The sequence below is a fragment of the Petromyzon marinus genome, unplaced genomic scaffold (assembly GCF_048934315.1).
Source record: "Petromyzon marinus isolate PM22_M1 ecotype Great Lakes invasive population unplaced genomic scaffold, UKy_Petmar_22M1.pri1.0 PM_G_Scaffold_27, whole genome shotgun sequence".
In the NCBI taxonomy this organism is placed as follows: domain Eukaryota; kingdom Metazoa; phylum Chordata; class Hyperoartia; order Petromyzontiformes; family Petromyzontidae; genus Petromyzon; species Petromyzon marinus.
The window spans coordinates 277,021-299,659 of NW_027422839.1; the positions used below are offsets into that span (position 1 = coordinate 277,021).

The 22,639-nt window shown below is 51.9% G+C and overlaps 1 protein-coding gene across 1 annotated transcript in view; it reads right to left on the reverse strand.

Moving 5' to 3' along the window:
* Positions 1 to 22,639, reverse strand: part of LOC142913989 (cadherin-2-like) — a 55,725-nt gene that overhangs the window by 21,905 nt on the left and 11,181 nt on the right. The window contains exons 5-10 of the mRNA XM_076061115.1: positions 21,294 to 21,431; positions 9,738 to 9,959; positions 8,492 to 8,602; positions 7,434 to 7,576; positions 6,115 to 6,257; positions 970 to 1,197 (exon numbers count right to left, since the gene is read on the reverse strand). Of these exons, the coding sequence (XP_075917230.1) occupies positions 970 to 1,197; positions 6,115 to 6,257; positions 7,434 to 7,576; positions 8,492 to 8,602; positions 9,738 to 9,959; positions 21,294 to 21,431 (985 nt within the window). The remainder of the gene's footprint in view (positions 1 to 969; positions 1,198 to 6,114; positions 6,258 to 7,433; positions 7,577 to 8,491; positions 8,603 to 9,737; positions 9,960 to 21,293; positions 21,432 to 22,639) is intronic.

Below are 22,639 nucleotides of genomic sequence, written 5' to 3' on the forward strand. Positions count from 1 at the left end.
TTATTTTATCAATTTATTATTTTATTCTCATTCTACGTGACTTTACCGAAAGAACCAAAGAAGAAGGGGTGTATCTTCTTTGTGTATCTTTGGGAGGCCATATAATCTTGGTGGTCTGGCAGCAGAGGGTTTCAATGAGAACTGTTTGGTCTGATCAATTAATGCTGTTGACTTTAACATAGCCATTTCCGTGACCAGTCACAAGCTACACACACGTACACACACACACGCACAAGCTAATCCCTCAGCTATTTGATATGTAAACCCCTTTGTCAAGGTGCCTCACTTCTCCCAACCAGCTTAAAGTCGCTACGAATCTTAACAGCGTTCATTGAAGCTCTGTGGATGTGTAGGCCTTTACTTTAACATCTATTTCTGTGACCAGTCACAAGCTAATCCCTTAGCTATTTCAATGCTAAATTACTAGTTGCTTCTGTGGATGTGTAGGTTTTGACTTTAACATAGCCATTCCTGTGACCAGTCACAAGCTAATCCCTCAGCTATTTAATATGTAAACACCTTTGTCAAGGTGCCTCACTTCTCCCAACCAGCTTAAAGTCGCTACAAATCTTAACATCGTTCATTGAAGCTCTGTCGTCCCGACAGGTCTGTACCTTTCACCTGTGGCCGAAATGTCATGAGAATTTTATTGTGTTATTTTATTATTTTATTCTCATTCTACGTGAACTTACCGAAAGAACAAAAGAAGACGACAATGATGACGACGTTGATGATGACGACGATGACGACAATGATGACAATGATGATGACGACGATGACGACGACGTTCATAATGACGATGATGACGGCGATGACGACGACAACAATGACGACGATGACGACGTCGATAATGACAATGACGATGACGTTGATGATGACGACGATGACGACAATGATGATGACAATGACGACGACGGCGAGCGCCATCTCCCGAGCGGTGCGTTCCTCCCCACCCCCGGCCGCGCTCACCGTCGACCTGGCGGAGCGTCCAGTCGTCGTCGCCGCCGCCACCGGGCGCCAGCCGGAAGCGGAAGGGGCGGCCGTTGGGGTCCTCGTCGGCGTCCGAGGCGACGACGGCGACGCCGGTGCGGGGGCACGCGGCGGCCCCACGCGGCCAGACGGCGGCCGTGGGGGCGTTGTCGTTGACGTCGCTCAGCAGCAACTCCAGCGTGGCGGTACCGCTCGCGACGGGGGAGCCTGCTCACACACACGCACACATACACACGTACACACACACGTACACACACACACACACACGTACACACACGTACACACACACATGTACACACACAACAACAACCGCCATTCGCCACTAAGTGGCGGTGACGTCACCACGACGCTTGTGCCAGGCTATGTGCACCCTGAGGCCACGTGAAGTGTCGAACGCCCGCTGGCAGGAGGTCACGGGGCAGACCCAGGTGCCACGGGTCGACTGACTGAGATGACTGGCTGATGCACCACCTGTGCCCCCTACTGTGCCAACCTGCTGTGCTTTAGCCACCCGGCGCTCCGCTCGTTGTTCTGAGCGTCGCTCCTCCGTCCTCCGTTGTTGTTGGAGGGCGACTGCCTCCAACTGCCCAGTAGCATCCTTCACGAGCCTCCTCCACAGAGGCCGATCTTGACACCGCTGGTACCAGTCATCGGCAAGTCCACTCAGCTCCACGTCCTCCTGTACCACATCACTCCATCTCTTCTCTAGCCCGTGCCGCGCCCGCTTAGCCCCCTCAATCCGGCCAAACAAAAGCTGTTTCGGCATGCGGTGGCTGGGCATGCGGGCTACATGACCCAGCCATCGCAGCCTTGCCTGCCGGAGCTCACCGATGGGACCCTGCCCAGATCTTTCAAGGATTTGTGAGCTCCTCACACAATCCAGTCTGGTTAAACCCAGGATGGATCGTAGGCAGGCCAGCCTAAATGTTTCTAACCGGCGAAGATGTTCCATTAGGGGGGTCCACGTTTCGCAAGCGTAGAGAAGGGAGGGAATGACCGTGGCCGAGAAGACCTGAAGCTTAGTGCGGAGCGACAGACCAGGTAGCTTCCACACAGCGTTACGCAACCGATGAAAAGATATTGCCACTCGACTGATTCGGAGTGAGACCTCTGCTGTTAAACTGGAGCCAGTCATAAGCACACTGCCCAGGTATGGGAAACTCTCCACTCTCTCCACAACTGCCCCATCACCGATTGGGAGTTGTGGGGGTGGAGTGTCCGATGGTACAAAATACCCAGGCAGGTGCTTAGTTTTGGTGGGGCTGATGGTAAGGCCCCACCTCTTATTGGCACGCTCCAGTCTCAGCAGCAGCGTCTCCAACTCCTCCTCTGACTGAGCAGCTATTACCAAATCATCAGCATACATAACGTGGTTGAGCAATAGGGAGCCATCCCTTGACCGCACCCGGGCATCGATTAGCCTCCCATTATATCTGTACCATATGGAGATTCCCCCGGTACAGCTATTGAAGGCTTCACGAACTACGTGGTCAAAATAGATGTTAAACAATGTGGGAGCCAGAGGACATCCCTGTCGCACCCCAAGGTGTACAGGGAATGGCTCTGACTCCCGGCCACGTAGTTTTCCCCGGGCCCGCTCACCATCATGAAGGTCCTTAATGATCGTGAGCAGAGGGTCAGGTACTCCAAAAGCACGAAGAACGACCCAGAGCCCAGGCCTACTGATGGTATCATAGGCCTTGACCAGGTCAATAAAGCAGAGATGTAGGTCTTGTTGGAATTCCCTACACCTCTGCTGTAGCAGACGGACAGAAAATATGGCATCTGTGCAGGACCGCCCTTTCCTGAAACCGCATTGGGGCTCCGCAAGCCTCTCCTCAGCGTGCCTGGCAAGGCGATGCTGAATAATCCTTGCCAGGACCTTTCCCGGCACACTGAGGAGTGAGATGCCCCTGTAGTTGTTACAGTCTGTGCGGTCCCCCTTCTTAAAAAGGGGGACCACCAGGGCATCCTTCCAATCCTGCGGAACCCGTCCAGTGGTCCAGACTGTTGTTATGATGTCATATAGGGCAGTCTGTGCACAAACGCCACCCTCCCTCAGCATTTCGCTTGGGAGATCATCTCTGCCCGCTGCCTTTCCTGGTCTCAGACTCCGGATCGCCTTCAATACTTCCTCAGCAGATGGTACCTCAGCCAGCCACTCACAGGGGGTGACTTCTTCCAATATTTGAGGCACCGCAGCCTCAGCAGGGTCATCCTCACTTTGTGCCACGATGTTTTCCTGGCTGAGGGATTTTCCCTCCCCCAGGACCTCACAGAAATGCTCAGCAAATCTGCGAACCTGTTCCTGGGGGTCGGAGATTGGATCACCGTTTTTTCCCCTAATGATGGCAATAGGTGTGGCGCTGCAGGTTACTTTTTTGATGGAGTTAAATAGAGATTTGTGATCACGGGCCACTGAGGCAGACTCCATCTCCTCAGCAACCCGCGACCACCACCCATCCTTGCAGCGCCTCACGGCTCTCCGAACCTCCGAGCGAAGGCTGTGGTAAGCCTCCTCATTCTCTAACGTGGGATTCTGTAGCCGATGACAGTGGGCCTGTCGCTTTTTCTCAACCATCCTGAACACCTCCTCTGTCAGCCAGGGTCTCTGGGGAGGTCTGGACCGCGTACCCAAAGCAGCCATTGCAGCTGCATGAGTCACAGTCCTAAACCTCGCCCATTTACCCTCGACATCAGGAGGAGTCGGGGACGATGCCAATCCCAGCCGCAAGCGATGATGAAATTCTCGCTTGCAACTTTCATCAGATAACTGAGACCAGGCCACTTTATGTTGGAATGGGGTCCTGGGTGTACACCCACCACCGGAGTGGAAGAATGGCAGGCGCATCTTACAGATGACTAGTCGATGGTCAGAGGGCAGATCAGCTCCACGGTAGGTCCTGGTGTCAAGGACATGGGCTCGCATTCGCTGGTCCGTCACTATGTAGTCCAGCAGATGTTCTTGCTTGGACCCGGCATGCATCCATGATGTTGTGTGGATGCGCCGATGCCGGAACAGCGTGTTGGTAATTACAAGCCCATGGGCTGCACAAAAATCTAGCAGCCTCCTACCGTTGTTATTGAGCTGATCTGGCCCATGCCCTCCAATCACTCCAGACCAGGTGCCAGTATCATGACCAACTCGGGCATTGAAGTCACCCAACATGATGACTCTATCCCGAGGGGCCACTTTAGCCAGCACCTGTGACAGGAGGTCATAGAAGGCATCTGACTCATCGGCTTTGCCTGCATCCCTCCACGGATGTTCATCTTCGGTGGGGGCATAAGTAACCACGACCACCATTCCTCGCCTCCGGTTGATGGGAAGGCGAGCCCAAAGTAGCCTGGGGCTTACAGCTTCCCACACCTCACCGCCACGCTCCCACGCCCCCTTCATTCTTTTGTTCAAAAGAAGACCCACACCCTGTTGTTTGGCAGTCTGCTGCCCCGAGTAGAGCACTGTCCACCCCTCATGGTGGCAGGAGCCAGAGCCGGTCCACCGGACCTCCTGAATGCCGCATAGATCCAGGCGGTACCGGTCCAGCTCCCGAGAGAGGAGTGGCAGCCTCTCCTCTGCAGTGAGCGTTCGAACATTCCACGTGGCCACCCGTAGTGGCTTTTCGTTGTTTCTGGAGTAGCCCCGAGGGTAGGCATTCAATCTCCTGGCTCCGCCAATTGGGGTTTGGCCAGGAGACGTCATAGACGCCTGGCCACTGTGGTGGACACATATGCCATGAGGGGAGGAGCCAATCAAAATTGGATCTCCCCCCACAGCGCTGTCCACGACAGAGTTGCCCGTCCGGCACCGCGAGGAGGTAGGGGGTTGTTTTGCGTGTGTACACACACACACACACACGTACACACACACACACACATGTACACACACACATATACACACACACGCACACGTACACACACACGTACACACACACAAGTACACACACACACACGTACACACACGTACACACACGCACGCACACAAACACACGTACACACACACGTACACGCGGCCACACGGCGGCCGTGGGGGCGTTGTCGTTGACATCGCTCAGCATCAACTCCAGCGTGGCGGTGCCGCTCGCGACGGGAGAGCCTGCTCCACCGTCGCGACGTGCGCACGCACGCACACACACACACGTACACACACGCACGCACACACACACACACGTACGCACACACGTACACACACACGTACACACACACACGCACGCACACACACACGTACACACACACACGTACACACACGTACACACACGCACGCACACACACACATGTACACACACACGCGCACACACGTACACATACGTATACACACACACGCACGTACACACACGTACACACACGTACACACACACACGTACGTACACACACACGCACGTACACACACACACACGCACACACAACACACGTACACATGCACACACCACACACGTACGTACACACACACGCACGCACACACAGGCACACACGTACACACGCCACACACGTACGTACACACATACGCACGCACACACACGTACACACACACGTACACACATAAAATGTAGTGAAGGTGGGTCACTAGGGGGCGTAGCGTTGGTTACAGAGAGGGGAATTGTGGGTGCAGTAGCCCTCTCTGCCAGCAGGGCATGCAATGTCATGGAACGGGACCTAGGGGGCGTAGTGCTGGTGGCTGTCAGAGGACGTAGCAGCCCGGCTGGCTTGCAGGGCACGTGATAGGCCAAAGGTGACAGATGGGACACGTGGGGCACGGCCCAGACACCTTCTGGTAGGTTTCAGAAGGGGGCGTGGCCGAGGGCGTGCCCAGGCCACGCCGGGGGCCATAAAAGGGAGGTCCCGAGGCCAGGTCGGGGCCGTCTGCTGGAGTGGAGTCCTCGCTGCCGCGCCTTCCCCTGGATCCTCGCTCTTCACGCTCGGCATTGTGGGTCAGGCAGCATGCCGAGCGTCCTGACCCATCTGCAGTGATCCCATGTGTGAACAGAGTGTCTCCTACTACCAGCGTCTCAGAAGTGAACCTCTACACACGTACACACACACGTACACACAAACACACGCAGCGACGGCGAGCGTGGCTGTGAGCGTGGGCGTGGCCGCGGGCCCCGCTCCCCTGTAACCCCGCACCGTCGTCAGTCGCCAGGAACGTGGCTGTGTAGACGTTGCGCTGCACGAGAGGCGACTCGCGGTCGAGCTCCGCCGCCGTGCTCACCGCGCCGTCGGCCGCGTCAATGTCAAGCCAGTCGCCCAGCACCCGCAGCTTGCGGTAGCTGCACGCACGCACAAAGATCCCCCAGGTAGCCTCGACGGACTGTCGCGGCGAGTGCTGTTAGTGGCGAGTAGGCAGACACCTACACACAGACGAAGATTCCCCACCGTGTAGCCTCAACAGGATGTAGGGGCAAGTGCTGTTAGCGAGTATAGTGTAGTGTATAGTGTAGTGTATAGTAGTGTAGTGTATAGTAGTGTATAGTGTATAGTAGTGTATAGTGTCGTGTATAGTAGTGTAGTGTATAGTGTAGTGTGAAGTGTAGTGTGTAGTGTATAGTATTGTATAGTGTTGTCTAGTGTCACGCCATCAACAGACTGTGGTAACTTACCTGCAGTAGCAGACATACATCAGCAGGGGGTGGTATGTGGGCTGCTAGGGTTCCCCAGACCCCAAGAGGGGGTGGGCTGGGGGAATATTCCAGGATCCCCCAGAACATTCTGGAAGGGAGGCGTGGCCAGGGGCGGAGAGACCCTGGAGGGTTATAAAAGCCGGACCCTTGAACGGGTTCGGCAGTCGTCCCCAAGCCGAAGACTGAAGACCGCCGGGCTTAGAGTAGGACCCTGGGAACCCCCAGACCCGACGTCCTTGTGAGGGCAGGGACTTAGTGGGACAGTGGTCGGACCCTGGGAACCCCCAGACCCTACGTCCTTGTAAGGGCCGGGACTTAGTAGGACAGTGGTCGGACCCTGGGTACCCCCAGACCCAACGTCCTTGTGAGGGCAGGGACTTAGTGGGACAGTGGTCGGACCCTGGGTACCCCCAGACCCGACGTCCTTGTGAGGGCAGGGACTTAGTGGGACAGTGGTCGGACCCTGGGTACCCCCAGACCCGACGTCCTTGTGAGGGCAGGGACTTAGTGGGACAGTGGTCGGACCCTGGGTACCCCCAGACCCGACGTCCTTGTGAGGGCAGGGACTTAGTGGGACAGTGGTCGGACCCTGGGTACCCCCAGACCCGACGTCCTTGTGAGGGCAGGGACTTAGTGGGACCGTGGTCGGACCCTAGGTACCCCCAGACCCGCTGTCCTTTTTAGGTTGTTGTGGTTGTTGTTGTTGTGGTTGTTGGGGTTGTTTTGCTTGTTGTTTTGGTTGTTGTGGTTGTTGTTGTGGTTGTTGTGGTTGTTGTTGTGGTTGTTGTTTTGGTTGTTATCCGCTTGGCGGGGAGTTGTCCTCACCGCAGGCTCTGCTTCTGTGCGGTGTCCGGGTCCCGTGCCACCAGGGTGGTGATGGCACTGCCCAGGGCGAGGCCTTCGGCCAGCATCACCTGCTGTAGCCGCGGCTCAAACAGCGGAGCCTCGTTCTCATCCTCAACACTCACCTGCCGGGGAGAGACACGGCGCACGGGGAGACAAGCTGTGGGGGGGAGAGACACGGCGCACGGGGAGAGACACGGGGAAAAACATAGAGATAGGTACGGGGAGAGACACGGGGAAAAACATGGAGATAGGTACGGGGAGAGACACGGGGAAAAACATGGAGATAGGTACGGGGAGAGACACGGGGAGAGATGCGGGGAGAGATGCGGGGAGAGACGCGCACGGGGAGAGACACGGGGAAAAACATGGAGATAGGAACGGGGAGAGACACGGGGAAAAACATGGAGATAGGTACGGGGAGAGACGCGGGGAAAAACATGGAGATAGGTACGGGGAGAGACACGGGGAAAAACATGGAGATAGGCACGGGGAGAGACACAGGGAAAAACATGGAGATAGGTACGGGGAGAGACACGGGGAAAAACATGGAGATAGGCACGGGGAGAGACACAGGGAAAACATGGAGATAGGTACGGGGAGAGACACGGGGAGAGATGCGGGGAGAGATGCGGGGAGAGATGCGGGGAGAGACGCGCACGGGGAGAGACACAGGGAAAACATGGAGATAGGTACGGGGAGAGACACAGGTAAAAACATGGAGATAGGTACGGGGAGAGACATGGGTAAAAACATGGAGATAGGTACGAGGAAATACGCGGGTAAAAACATGGAGATAGGTACGGGGAGAGACACGGGGAGAGATGCGGGGAGAGATGCGGGGAGAGATGCGGGGAGAGACACGGGGAGAGGTCGGGGGTGGCGGCTTTTCCGCAGGAATCTTTGTTCGTGGCGGGAGAATCCCAGCAGCTGTGAAGCTCTTGAGCAGCTCGCAGGTGTCCAGAGCCGGGTGCGGGTGGCACGGGAAGACCGTGGGGGGGCCGTGCGTGGGCCATGTGGGGGCCGTGGGGGTCACTCACCGTGACGGTGGCGGTACTCTCTGGAGGGGGCCGCATGGTTTTCACGAGCGGCTCCTCGTTATCCACGAAGACGATGAGTTGGTATGACGATGACGTCTCAAAGTCTAAGGGCTGCGGCGTACACGCACACACACACGTACACACACACACGTACACACGCACACGTACACACACACGTACACACGTACACACGTACACACACACGTACACACGTACACACGTACACACACGTACACACGTACACACACACACGTACACACACACGTACACACACGTACACACACATGTACACACGCACACGTACACACACACGTACACACGCACACGTACACACACACGTACACACACACACGTACGTACACACGTACACACACACGTACACACGCACGTACACACGCACACGTACACACACACGTACACACACGTACACACGCGCACGTACACACACACGTACAAATGTACACACACGTACACACACACGTACACACACGTACACACGTACACACGTACACACGCACACACACACGTACACACACGCACACACGTACACACACGGACACACGTACACACGCACGTACACACGGACACACGTTCACACACACGCACGCACACGTACAAAAGGCAAAGATCCCCCGTATAGCCTTAGCAGACCGTTTGGCCAAGTGTTGTTAGCGAGCACCTATGAAGACTGGAATGGCACACGTGGGGGTGGGGAGCCAGCACCACGCCCGTCCGCCTTTGTCTCCCCAGTGCTCGCGACGTTGACGTTCGGACCCCGTGCCCCCCCCCTCACCCCCCACTGGACGTCTGTGAAAAAATACCTCCCTAGCTGCCTCCATCTTCTCCCTCCCCATCCTCCCCTCCCTCCCCTCCTTCCCCTTCCTTCCCTCCCCCACTTCCTTCCATCCCCCTCTCCCCTCCCCATCCTCCCCTCCCTCCCCCACCTCCTTCCATCCCCCCCTCCCCTCCCCTCCTTGCATCCCTCCCCTCCCTCCCTCCCCACCCTCGCCATCCTCCCTCCCCTCCCCATCCTCCCCTCCCTCCCCCACCTCCTTCCATCCCCCCCTCCCCTCCCCTCCCTCCCTTCCCTCCCTCCCTCCCCCCCTCCATCCCTCCCCTCCTTCCATCCCTCCCCTCCCTCCCTCCCTCCCCTCCTTTCCCCCCCTCCCCTTCCATCCCTCCCCTCCCTCCCCTCCCTCCCCTCCCCTCCCTCCTTTGACCCCCTCCCCTCCCTCCCACGCATTACCTTGACAACGACGATCCTGCCATTGTTGGTGCCGGGGTCGGTCTCCACGACAAACAGGTCGCCGGGGTCTCCCGCCCCCCACTCCCCCCCCCCTGCCCCCCCCCCGCGGAGGGAATAGCGGACACGCCAAGCCGCCGTGCCGGCCTCGTCCGAGTCGATCACTGAGAGGGGCGGCATCGTCACCGGCACCCCCACGGCGTTCTCACGGACCGTGCCGAACCACTACGGCGATGAAGATGCCGAGAGAAGGGGGCGGACAGGGGGGGTGACGTTGTTGTTGTATACCGCCTATGGTGCAGTGTTGAGTCTATGGTGCAGTGTTGAGTCTATGGTGCAGTGTTGAGTCTATGGTGTAGTGTTGAGTCTATGGAGCAGTGTTGAGTCTATGGTGCAGTGTTGAGTCTATGGTGCAGTGTTGAGTCTATGGTGCAATGTTGAGTCTATGGTGCAGTGTTGAGTCTATGGTGCAGTGTTGAGTCTATGGGCAGTGTTGAGTCTATGGTGTAGTGTTGAGTCTATGGGGCAGTGTTGAGTCTAAGGGCAGTGTTGAGTCTATGGGCAGTGTTGAGTCTATGGTGCAGTGTTGAGTCTATTGTGCATTGTTGAGTCTAAGGGCAGTGTTGAGTCTATGGTGCAGTGTTGAGTCTATGGTGCAGTGTTTAGTCTATGGAGCAGTGCTGAGTCTATGGTGCAGTGTTGAGTCTATGGAGCAGTGTTGAGTCTATGGTGCAGTGTTGAGTCTATGGTGCAGTGTTGAGTCTATGGGCAGTGTTGAGTCTATGGTGCAGTGTTGAGTCTATTGTGCAGTGTTGAGTCTAAGCGCAGTGTTGAGTCTATGGTGCAGTGTTGAGTCTATGGTGCAGTGTTGAGTCTATGGCGCAGTGTTGAGTCTATGGTGCAGTGTTGAGTCTATGGTGCAGTGTTGAGTCTATGGCGCAGTGTTGAGTCTATGGTGCAGTGTTGAGTCTATGGGCAGTGTTGAGTCTATGGTGCAGTGTTGAGTCTATGGTGCAGTGTGGAGTCTATGGTGCAGTGTTGAGTCTATGGTGCAGTGTTGAGTCTATGGTGCAGTGCTGAGTCTATGTTGCAGTGTTGAGTCTATGGTGCAGTGTTGAGTCTATGTTGCAGTGTTGAGTCTATGGTGCAGTGTTGAGTCTTTGGTGCAGTGTTGAGTCTATGGTGCAGTGTTGAGTCTATATTGCAGTGTTGAGTCTATGGTGCAGTGTTGAGTCTATGGGCAGTGTTGAGTCTATGGTGCAGTGTTGAGTCTATTGTGCAGTGTGGAGTCTATGGTGCAGTGTTGAGTCTATGGTGCAGTGTTGAGTCTATGGTGCAGTGCTGAGTCTATGTTGCAGTGTTGAGTCTATGGGCAGTGTTGAGTCTATGGTGCAGTGTTGAGTCTATCGTGCAGTGTTGAGTCTAAGGGCAGTGTTGAGTCTATGGTGCAGTGCTGAGTCTATGGTGCAGTGGTGAGTCTATGGTGCAGTGTTGAGTCTATGGCGCAGTGTTGAGTCTATGGTGCAGTGTTGAGTCTATGGTGCAGTGTTGAGTCTATGGTGCAGTGTTGAGTCTATGGTGCAGTGTTGAGTCTATATTGCAGTGTTGAGTCTATGGTGCAGTGTTGAGTCTATGGGCAGTGTTGAGTCTATGGTGCAGTGTTGAGTCTATGGTGCAGTGTTGAGTCTATGGTGCAGTGTTGAGTCTATGGTGCAGTGTTGAGTCTATGGTGCAGTGTTGAGTCTATGGTGCAGTGTTGAGTCTATATTGCAGTGTTGAGTCTATGGTGCAGTGTTGAGTCTATGGGCAGTGTTGAGTCTATGGTGCAGTGTTGAGTCTATGGTGCAGTGTGGAGTCTATGGTGCAGTGTTGAGTCTATGGTGCAGTGTTGAGTCTATGGTGCAGTGCTGAGTCTATGTTGCAGTGTTGAGTCTATGGTGCAGTGTTGAGTCTATGTTGCAGTGTTGAGTCTATGGTGCAGTGTTGAGTCTTTGGTGCAGTGTTGAGTCTATGGTGCAGTGTTGAGTCTATATTGCAGTGTTGAGTCTATGGTGCAGTGTTGAGTCTATGGGCAGTGTTGAGTCTATGGTGCAGTGTTGAGTCTATGGTGCAGTGTGGAGTCTATGGTGCAGTGTTGAGTCTATGGTGCAGTGTTGAGTCTATGGTGCAGTGCTGAGTCTATGTTGCAGTGTTGAGTCTATGGGCAGTGTTGAGTCTATGGTGCAGTGTTGAGTCTATCGTGCAGTGTTGAGTCTAAGGGCAGTGTTGAGTCTATGGTGCAGTGCTGAGTCTATGGTGCAGTGGTGAGTCTATGGTGCAGTGTTGAGTCTATGGTACAGTGTTTGGTCTATGGTGCAGTGTTGAGTCTATGGTGCAGTGTTGAGTCTATGGTGCAGTGTTGAGTCTATAGTGCAGTGTTGAGTCTAAGGGCAATGTTGAGTCTATGGTGCAGTGTTGAGTCTATGGTGCAGTGTTGAGTCTATGGAGCAGTGCTGAGTCTATGGTGCAGTGTTGAGTCTATGGAGCAGTGTTGAGTCTATGGTGCAGTGTTGAGTCTATGGTGCAGTGTTGAGTCTATGGGCAGTGTTGAGTCTATGGTGCAGTGTTGAGTCTTTGGTGCAGTGTTGAGTCTATGGTGCAGTGTTGAGTCTATGGTACAGTATTTGGTCTATGGCGCAGTGTTGAGTCTATGGTGCAGTGTTGAGTCTATGGTGCAGTGTTGAGTCTATAGTGCAGTGTTGAGTCTATCGTGCAGTGTTGAGTCTAAGGGCAGTGTTGAGTCTATGGTGCAGTGCTGAGTCTATGGTGCAGTGGTGAGTCTATGGTGCAGTGTTGAGTCTATGGTACAGTGTTTGGTCTATGGTGCAGTGTTGAGTCTATGGTGCAGTGTTGAGTCTATGGTGCAGTGTTGAGTCTATAGTGCAGTGTTGAGTCTAAGGGCAATGTTGAGTCTATGGTGCAGTGTTGAGTCTATGGTGCAGTGTTGAGTCTATGGAGCAGTGCTGAGTCTATGGTGCAGTGTTGAGTCTATGGAGCAGTGTTGAGTCTATGGTGCAGTGTTGAGTCTATGGTGCAGTGTTGAGTCTATGGGCAGTGTTGAGTCTATGGTGCAGTGTTGAGTCTTTGGTGCAGTGTTGAGTCTATGGTGCAGTGTTGAGTCTATGGTACAGTATTTGGTCTATGGCGCAGTGTTGAGTCTATGGTGCAGTGTTGAGTCTATAGTGCAGTGTTGAGTCTATGGGCAGTGTTGAGTCTATGATGCAGTGTTGAGTCTATGGTGCAGTGTTGGGTCTATGGTGCAGTGTTGAGTCTATGGTGCAGTGTTGAGTCTATGGTGCAGTGCTGAGTCTATGGTGCAGTGTTGATTCTATGGGCAGTGTTGAGTCTATGGTGCAGTGTTGAGTCTATCGTGCAGTGTTGAGTCTAAGGGCAGTGTTGAGTCTATGGTGCAGTGTTGAGTCTATGGTGCAGTGTTGAGTCTATGGTGCAGTGTTGGGTCTATGGTACAGTGTTTGGTCTATCGTGCAGTGTTGAGTCTATGGTGGAGTGTTGAGTCTATGGTGCAGTGTTGAGTCTATGGTGCAGTGCTGAGTCTATAGTGCAGTGTTGAGTCTAAGGGCAATGTTGAGTCTATGGTGCAGTGTTGAGTCTATGGTGCAGTGTTGAGTCTATGGAGCAGTGCTGAGTCTATGGTGCAGTGTTGAGTCTATGGAGCAGTGTTGAGTCTATGGTGCAGTGTTGAGTCTATGGTGCAGTGTTGAGTCTATGGTGCAGTGTTGGGTCTATGGTGCAGTGTTGAGTCTATGGTGCAGTGTTGAGTCTATGGTGCAGTGCTGAGTCTATGGTGCAGTGTTGAGTCTATGGGCAGTGTTGAGTCTATGGTGCAGTGTTGAGTCTATCGTGCAGTGTTGAGTCTAAGGGCAGTGTTGAGTCTATGGTGCAGTGTTGAGTCTATAGTGCAGTGTTGAGTCTATGGTACAGTATTTGGTCTATGGCGTAGTGTTGAGTCTATGGTGCAGTGTTGAGTCTATGGTGGAGTGTTGAGTCTATGGTGCAGTGTTGAGTCTATGGTGCAGTGCTGAGTCTATAGTGCAGTGTTGAGTCTAAGGGCAATGTTGAGTCTATGGTGCAGTGTTGAGTCTATGGTGCAGTGTTGAGTCTATGGAGCAGTGCTGAGTCTATGGTGCAGTGTTGAGTCTATGGAGCAGTGTTGAGTTTATGGTGCAGTGTTGAGTCTATGGTGCAGTGTTGAGTCTATGGGCAGTGTTGAGTCTATGGTGCAGTGTTGAGTCTATTGTGCAGTGTTGAGTCTATGGTGCAGTGTTGAGTCTATGGTGCAGTGTTGAGTCTATGGTGCAGTGTTGAGTCTATGGTGCAGTGTTGAGTCTATGGTGCAGTGTTGAGTCTTTGGTGCAGTGTTGAGTCTATGGTGCAGTGTTGAGTCTATAGTGCAGTGTTGAGTCTATGGTACAGTATTTGGTCTATGGCGCAGTGTTGAGTCTATGGTGCAGTGTTGAGTCTATGGTGCAGTGTTGAGTCTATAGTGCAGTGTTGAGTCTATGGTGCAGTGTTGAGTCTATGGGCAGTGTTGAGTCTATGATGCAGTGTTGAGTCTATGGTGCAGTGTTGGGTCTATGGTGCAGTGTTGAGTCTATGGTGCAGTGTTGAGTCTATGGTGCAGTGCTGAGTCTATGGTGCAGTGTTGAGTCTATGGGCAGTGTTGAGTCTATGGTGCAGTGTTGAGTCTATCGTGCAGTGTTGAGTCTAAGGGCAGTGTTGAGTCTATGGTGCAGTGTTGAGTCTATGGTGCAGTGTTGAGTCTATGGTGCAGTGTTGGGTCTATGGTACAGTGTTTGGTCTATCGTGCAGTGTTGAGTCTATGGTGGAGTGTTGAGTCTATGGTGCAGTGTTGAGTCTATGGTGCAGTGCTGAGTCTATAGTGCAGTGTTGAGTCTAAGGGCAATGTTGAGTCTATGGTGCAGTGTTGAGTCTATGGTGCAGTGTTGAGTCTATGGAGCAGTGCTGAGTCTATGGTGCAGTGTTGAGTCTATGGAGCAGTGTTGAGTCTATGGTGCAGTGTTGAGTCTATGGTGCAGTGTTGAGTCTATGGTGCAGTGTTGGGTCTATGGTGCAGTGTTGAGTCTATGGTGCAGTGTTGAGTCTATGGTGCAGTGCTGAGTCTATGGTGCAGTGTTGAGTCTATGGGCAGTGTTGAGTCTATGGTGCAGTGTTGAGTCTATCGTGCAGTGTTGAGTCTAAGGGCAGTGTTGAGTCTATGGTGCAGTGTTGAGTCTATAGTGCAGTGTTGAGTCTATGGTACAGTATTTGGTCTATGGCGTAGTGTTGAGTCTATGGTGCAGTGTTGAGTCTATGGTGCAGTGCTGAGTCTATAGTGCAGTGTTGAGTCTAAGGGCAATGTTGAGTCTATGGTGCAGTGTTGAGTCTATGGTGCAGTGTTGAGTCTATGGAGCAGTGCTGAGTCTATGGTGCAGTGTTGAGTCTATGGAGCAGTGTTGAGTCTATGGTGCAGTGTTGAGTCTATGGTGCAGTGTTGAGTCTATGGGCAGTGTTGAGTCTATGGTGCAGTGTTGAGTCTATTGTGCAGTGTTGAGTCTATGGTGCAGTGTTGAGTCTATGGTGCAGTGTTGAGTCTATGGTGCAGTGTTGAGTCTATGGTGCAGTGTTGAGTCTATGGTGCAGTGTTGAGTCTTTGGTGCAGTGTTGAGTCTATGGTGCAGTGTTGAGTCTATAGTGCAGTGTTGAGTCTATGGTACAGTATTTGGTCTATGGCGCAGTGTTGAGTCTATGGTGCAGTGTTGAGTCTATGGTGCAGTGTTGAGTCTATAGTGCAGTGTTGAGTCTATGGTGCAGTGTTGAGTCTATGGGCAGTGTTGAGTCTATGATGCAGTGTTGAGTCTATGGTGCAGTGTTGGGTCTATGGTGCAGTGTTGAGTCTATGGTGCAGTGTTGAGTCTATGGTGCAGTGCTGAGTCTATGGTGCAGTGTTGAGTCTATGGGCAGTGTTGAGTCTATGGTGCAGTGTTGAGTCTATCGTGCAGTGTTGAGTCTAAGGGCAGTGTTGAGTCTATGGTGCAGTGTTGAGTCTATAGTGCAGTGTTGAGTCTATGGTACAGTATTTGGTCTATGGCGTAGTGTTGAGTCTATGGTGCAGTGTTGAGTCTATGGTGGAGTGTTGAGTCTATGGTGCAGTGTTGAGTCTATGGTGCAGTGCTGAGTCTATAGTGCAGTGTTGAGTCTATGGTGCAGTGTTGGGTCTATGGTACAGTGTTTGGTCTATCGTGCAGTGTTGAGTCTATGGTGGAGTGTTGAGTCTATGGTGCAGTGTTGAGTCTATGGTGCAGTGCTGAGTCTATAGTGCAGTGTTGAGTCTAAGGGCAATGTTGAGTCTATGGTGCAGTGTTGAGTCTATGGTGCAGTGTTGAGTCTATGGAGCAGTGCTGAGTCTATGGTGCAGTGTTGAGTCTATGGAGCAGTGTTGAGTCTATGGTGCAGTGTTGAGTCTATGGTGCAGTGTTGAGTCTATGGTGCAGTGTTGGGTCTATGGTGCAGTGTTGAGTCTATGGTGCAGTGTTGAGTCTATGGTGCAGTGCTGAGTCTATGGTGCAGTGTTGAGTCTATGGGCAGTGTTGAGTCTATGGTGCAGTGTTGAGTCTATCGTGCAGTGTTGAGTCTAAGGGCAGTGTTGAGTCTATGGTGCAGTGTTGAGTCTATAGTGCAGTGTTGAGTCTATGGTACAGTATTTGGTCTATGGCGTAGTGTTGAGTCTATGGTGCAGTGTTGAGTCTATGGTGCAGTGCTGAGTCTATAGTGCAGTGTTGAGTCTAAGGGCAATGTTGAGTCTATGGTGCAGTGTTGAGTCTATGGTGCAGTGTTGAGTCTATGGAGCAGTGCTGAGTCTATGGTGCAGTGTTGAGTCTATGGAGCAGTGTTGAGTCTATGGTGCAGTGTTGAGTCTATGGTGCAGTGTTGAGTCTATGGGCAGTGTTGAGTCTATGGTGCAGTGTTGAGTCTATTGTGCAGTGTTGAGTCTATGGTGCAGTGTTGAGTCTATGGTGCAGTGTTGAGTCTATGGTGCAGTGTTGAGTCTATGGTGCAGTGTTGAGTCTATGGTGCAGTGTTGAGTCTTTGGTGCAGTGTTGAGTCTATGGTGCAGTGTTGAGTCTATAGTGCAGTGTTGAGTCTATGGTACAGTATTTGGTCTATGGCGCAGTGTTGAGTCTATGGTGCAGTGTTGAGTCTATGGTGCAGTGTTGAGTCTATAGTGCAGTGTTGAGTCTATGGTGCAGTGTTGAGTCTATGGGCAGTGTTGAGTCTATGATGCAGTGTTGAGTCTATGGTGCAGTGTTGGGTCTATGGTGCAGTGTTGAGTCTATGGTGCAGTGTTGAGTCTATGGTGCAGTGCTGAGTCTATGGTGCAGTGTTGAGTCTATGGGCAGTGTTGAGTCTATGGTGCAGTGTTGAGTCTATCGTGCAGTGTTGAGTCTAAGGGCAGTGTTGAGTCTATGGTGCAGTGTTGAGTCTATAGTGCAGTGTTGAGTCTATGGTACAGTATTTGGTCTATGGCGTAGTGTTGAGTCTATGGTGCAGTGTTGAGTCTATGGTGGAGTGTTGAGTCTATGGTGCAGTGTTGAGTCTATGGTGCAGTGCTGAGTCTATAGTGCAGTGTTGAGTCTAAGGGCAATGTTGAGTCTATGGTGCAGTGTTGAGTCTATGGTGCAGTGTTGAGTCTATGGAGCAGTGCTGAGTCTATGGTGCAGTGTTGAGTCTATGGAGCAGTGTTGAGTTTATGGTGCAGTGTTGAGTCTATGGTGCAGTGTTGAGTCTATGGGCAGTGTTGAGTCTATGGTGCAGTGTTGAGTCTATTGTGCAGTGTTGAGTCTATGGTGCAGTGTTGAGTCTATGGTGCAGTGTTGAGTCTATGGTGCAGTGTTGAGTCTATGGTGCAGTGTTGAGTCTATGGTGCAGTGTTGAGTCTTTGGTGCAGTGTTGAGTCTATGGTGCAGTGTTGAGTCTATAGTGCAGTGTTGAGTCTATGGTACAGTATTTGGTCTATGGCGCAGTGTTGAGTCTATGGTGCAGTGTTGAGTCTATGGTGCAGTGTTGAGTCTATAGTGCAGTGTTGAGTCTATGGTGCAGTGTTGAGTCTATGGGCAGTGTTGAGTCTATGATGCAGTGTTGAGTCTATGGTGCAGTGTTGGGTCTATGGTGCAGTGTTGAGTCTATGGTGCAGTGTTGAGTCTATGGTGCAGTGCTGAGTCTATGGTGCAGTGTTGAGTCTATGGGCAGTGTTGAGTCTATGGTGCAGTGTTGAGTCTATCGTGCAGTGTTGAGTCTAAGGGCAGTGTTGAGTCTATGGTGCAGTGTTGAGTCTATGGTGCAGTGTTGAGTCTATGGTGCAGTGTTGGGTCTATGGTACAGTGTTTGGTCTATCGTGCAGTGTTGAGTCTATGGTGGAGTGTTGAGTCTATGGTGCAGTGTTGAGTCTATGGTGCAGTGCTGAGTCTATAGTGCAGTGTTGAGTCTAAGGGCAATGTTGAGTCTATGGTGCAGTGTTGAGTCTATGGTGCAGTGTTGAGTCTATGGAGCAGTGCTGAGTCTATGGTGCAGTGTTGAGTCTATGGAGCAGTGTTGAGTCTATGGTGCAGTGTTGAGTCTATGGTGCAGTGTTGAGTCTATGGTGCAGTGTTGGGTCTATGGTGCAGTGTTGAGTCTATGGTGCAGTGTTGAGTCTATGGTGCAGTGCTGAGTCTATGGTGCAGTGTTGAGTCTATGGGCAGTGTTGAGTCTATGGTGCAGTGTTGAGTCTATCGTGCAGTGTTGAGTCTAAGGGCAGTGTTGAGTCTATGGTGCAGTGTTGAGTCTATAGTGCAGTGTTGAGTCTATGGTACAGTATTTGGTCTATGGCGTAGTGTTGAGTCTATGGTGCAGTGTTGAGTCTATGGTGCAGTGCTGAGTCTATAGTGCAGTGTTGAGTCTAAGGGCAATGTTGAGTCTATGGTGCAGTGTTGAGTCTATGGTGCAGTGTTGAGTCTATGGAGCAGTGCTGAGTCTATGGTGCAGTGTTGAGTCTATGGAGCAGTGTTGAGTCTATGGTGCAGTGTTGAGTCTATGGTGCAGTGTTGAGTCTATGGGCAGTGTTGAGTCTATGGTGCAGTGTTGAGTCTATTGTGCAGTGTTGAGTCTATGGTGCAGTGTTGAGTCTATGGTGCAGTGTTGAGTCTATGGTGCAGTGTTGAGTCTATGGTGCAGTGTTGAGTCTATGGTGCAGTGTTGAGTCTTTGGTGCAGTGTTGAGTCTATGGTGCAGTGTTGAGTCTATAGTGCAGTGTTGAGTCTATGGTACAGTATTTGGTCTATGGCGCAGTGTTGAGTCTATGGTGCAGTGTTGAGTCTATGGTGCAGTGTTGAGTCTATAGTGCAGTGTTGAGTCTATGGTGCAGTGTTGAGTCTATGGGCAGTGTTGAGTCTATGATGCAGTGTTGAGTCTATGGTGCAGTGTTGGGTCTATGGTGCAGTGTTGAGTCTATGGTGCAGTGTTGAGTCTATGGTGCAGTGCTGAGTCTATGGTGCAGTGTTGAGTCTATGGGCAGTGTTGAGTCTATGGTGCAGTGTTGAGTCTATCGTGCAGTGTTGAGTCTAAGGGCAGTGTTGAGTCTATGGTGCAGTGTTGAGTCTATGGTGCAGTGTTGAGTCTATGGTGCAGTGTTGGGTCTATGGTACAGTGTTTGGTCTATCGTGCAGTGTTGAGTCTATGGTGGAGTGTTGAGTCTATGGTGCAGTGTTGAGTCTATGGTGCAGTGCTGAGTCTATAGTGCAGTGTTGAGTCTAAGGGCAATGTTGAGTCTATGGTGCAGTGTTGAGTCTATGGTGCAGTGTTGAGTCTATGGAGCAGTGCTGAGTCTATGGTGCAGTGTTGAGTCTATGGAGCAGTGTTGAGTCGATGGTGCAGTGTTGGGTCTATGGTGCAGTGTTGAGTCTATGGTGCAGTGTTGAGTCTATGGTGCAGTGCTGAGTCTATGGTGCAGTGTTGAGTCTATGGTGCAGTGTTGAGTCTATGGAGCAGTGCTGAGTCTATGGTGCAGTGTTGAGTCTATGGTGCAGTGTTGAGTCTATGGTGCAGTGTTGGGTCTATGGTGCAGTGTTGAGTCTATGGTGCAGTGTTGAGTCTATGGTGCAGTGCTGAGTCTATGGTGCAGTGTTGAGTCTATGGGCAGTGTTGAGTCTATGGTGCAGTGTTGAGTCTATCGTGCAGTGTTGAGTCTAAGGGCAGTGTTGAGTCTATGGTGCAGTGTTGAGTCTATAGTGCAGTGTTGAGTCTATGGTACAGTATTTGGTCTATGGCGTAGTGTTGAGTCTATGGTGCAGTGTTGAGTCTATGGTGGAGTGTTGAGTCTATGGTGCAGTGTTGAGTCTATGGTGCAGTGCTGAGTCTATAGTGCAGTGTTGAGTCTAAGGGCAATGTTGAGTCTATGGTGCAGTGTTGAGTCTATGGTGCAGTGTTGAGTCTATGGAGCAGTGCTGAGTCTATGGTGCAGTGTTGAGTCTATGGAGCAGTGTTGAGTCTATGGTGCAGTGTTGAGTCTATGGTGCAGTGTTGAGTCTATGGGCAGTGTTGAGTCTATGGTGCAGTGTTGAGTCTATTGTGCAGTGTTGAGTCTATGGTGCAGTGTTGAGTCTATGGTGCAGTGTTGAGTCTATGGTGCAGTGTTGAGTCTATGGTGCAGTGTTGAGTCTATGGTGCAGTGTTGAGTCTTTGGTGCAGTGTTGAGTCTATGGTGCAGTGTTGAGTCTATAGTGCAGTGTTGAGTCTATGGTACAGTATTTGGTCTATGGCGCAGTGTTGAGTCTATGGTGCAGTGTTGAGTCTATGGTGCAGTGTTGAGTCTATAGTGCAGTGTTGAGTCTATGGTGCAGTGTTGAGTCTATGGGCAGTGTTGAGTCTATGATGCAGTGTTGAGTCTATGGTGCAGTGTTGGGTCTATGGTGCAGTGTTGAGTCTATGGTGCAGTGTTGAGTCTATGGTGCAGTGCTGAGTCTATGGTGCAGTGTTGAGTCTATGGGCAGTGTTGAGTCTATGGTGCAGTGTTGAGTCTATCGTGCAGTGTTGAGTCTAAGGGCAGTGTTGAGTCTATGGTGCAGTGTTGAGTCTATGGTGCAGTGTTGAGTCTATGGTGCAGTGTTGGGTCTATGGTACAGTGTTTGGTCTATCGTGCAGTGTTGAGTCTATGGTGGAGTGTTGAGTCTATGGTGCAGTGTTGAGTCTATGGTGCAGTGCTGAGTCTATAGTGCAGTGTTGAGTCTAAGGGCAATGTTGAGTCTATGGTGCAGTGTTGAATCTATGGTGCAGTGTTGAGTCTATGGTGCAGTGTTGAGTCTATGGTACAGTGTTTAGTCTATGGTGCAGTGTTGAGTCTATGGTGCAGTGTTGAGTCTATGGTGCAGTGTTGAGTCTATGGTGCAGTGTTGAGGTTGGGTGGTGGTGACGGTGTGAGTGTGGGTGGTGTGTGGTGGTGGCGGTGGTGGTGCCGGCGTGCCGTACGGTTCTACTCGTGAACTCGGGGGCGTGGTCATTGATGTCGGTGATGGTGACGATGGCGGTGGCCGTGGTCGAGAGTCCGATGTTGGCGTCTCCCTCAATGTCCGAAGCCATCACCACCAGCGAAAAGTGCGCCACTCTCTACACAGAGCGGACACTCCCACACCGTCACCCCCCGGCACACGCACGGAGTGGGTTTGTAGTGCAGAGCGGTAACCGCTATACATGGCGTGCACAGAGAGACAGAGACACACACACACAGACACACACACAGACACACACAGACACACACACAGACACACACAGACACACACCTTACACAGACAAACACACAGACACACACAGACACACACCTCACACAGACAAACACACACTAGAGACAAACACACACACACAGACACACACACAGACACACACAGACACACACCTCACACAGACAAACACACAGTAGAGGCAAACACACAGACACACACACACAGACACACACCTCAGACAGACAAACACACACTAGAGACAAACACACACACAGACACACACATAGACACAGACACACACAGACACACACACAGACACACACACAGACATAGACACACACAGACAAACACCTCACAGAGACACACACACACAATAGAGACAAACACACACACACACAGACACACACGAGACAAACACACAGACACACACACACAGAGACACACACAGACACACACACAGTAGAGACAAACACACACACATACACAGACACAAAGACACACACCTCACACAGACACACACAGTAGAGACAAACACACAGACACACACACACAGACACACACAGACACACACCTCACAGAGACACACACACAGTAGAGACAAACACACAGACACACACAGACACACACCTCACACAGACACACACACACACAGACACACACAGACAAACACCTCACAGAGACACACACAGTAGAGACAAACACACAGACACACACACACACAGACACACACAGACACACACACACAGACACACACAGTAGAGACATACACACAGACACACACACAGACACACACACAGACACACACACACAGACACACACAGACACACACAGACACACACCTCACACAGACACACACACACAGTAGAGACAAACACACAGACACACACATAGACACAAACACACAGACACACACATAGACACAGACAAAGACAAAGATCCCCCATATAGCCTTAACAGACTGTAGGGGCAAGTGCTGTTAGCGAGCACCTATGAAGGCTGGAACGGTACACGAGGGGGTGGGTGGCCAGCACCACGCACGACCGCCTTTGTCTCCCTAGTGGCAATGTTTACACACCGCACCAGGTACTCATTTGA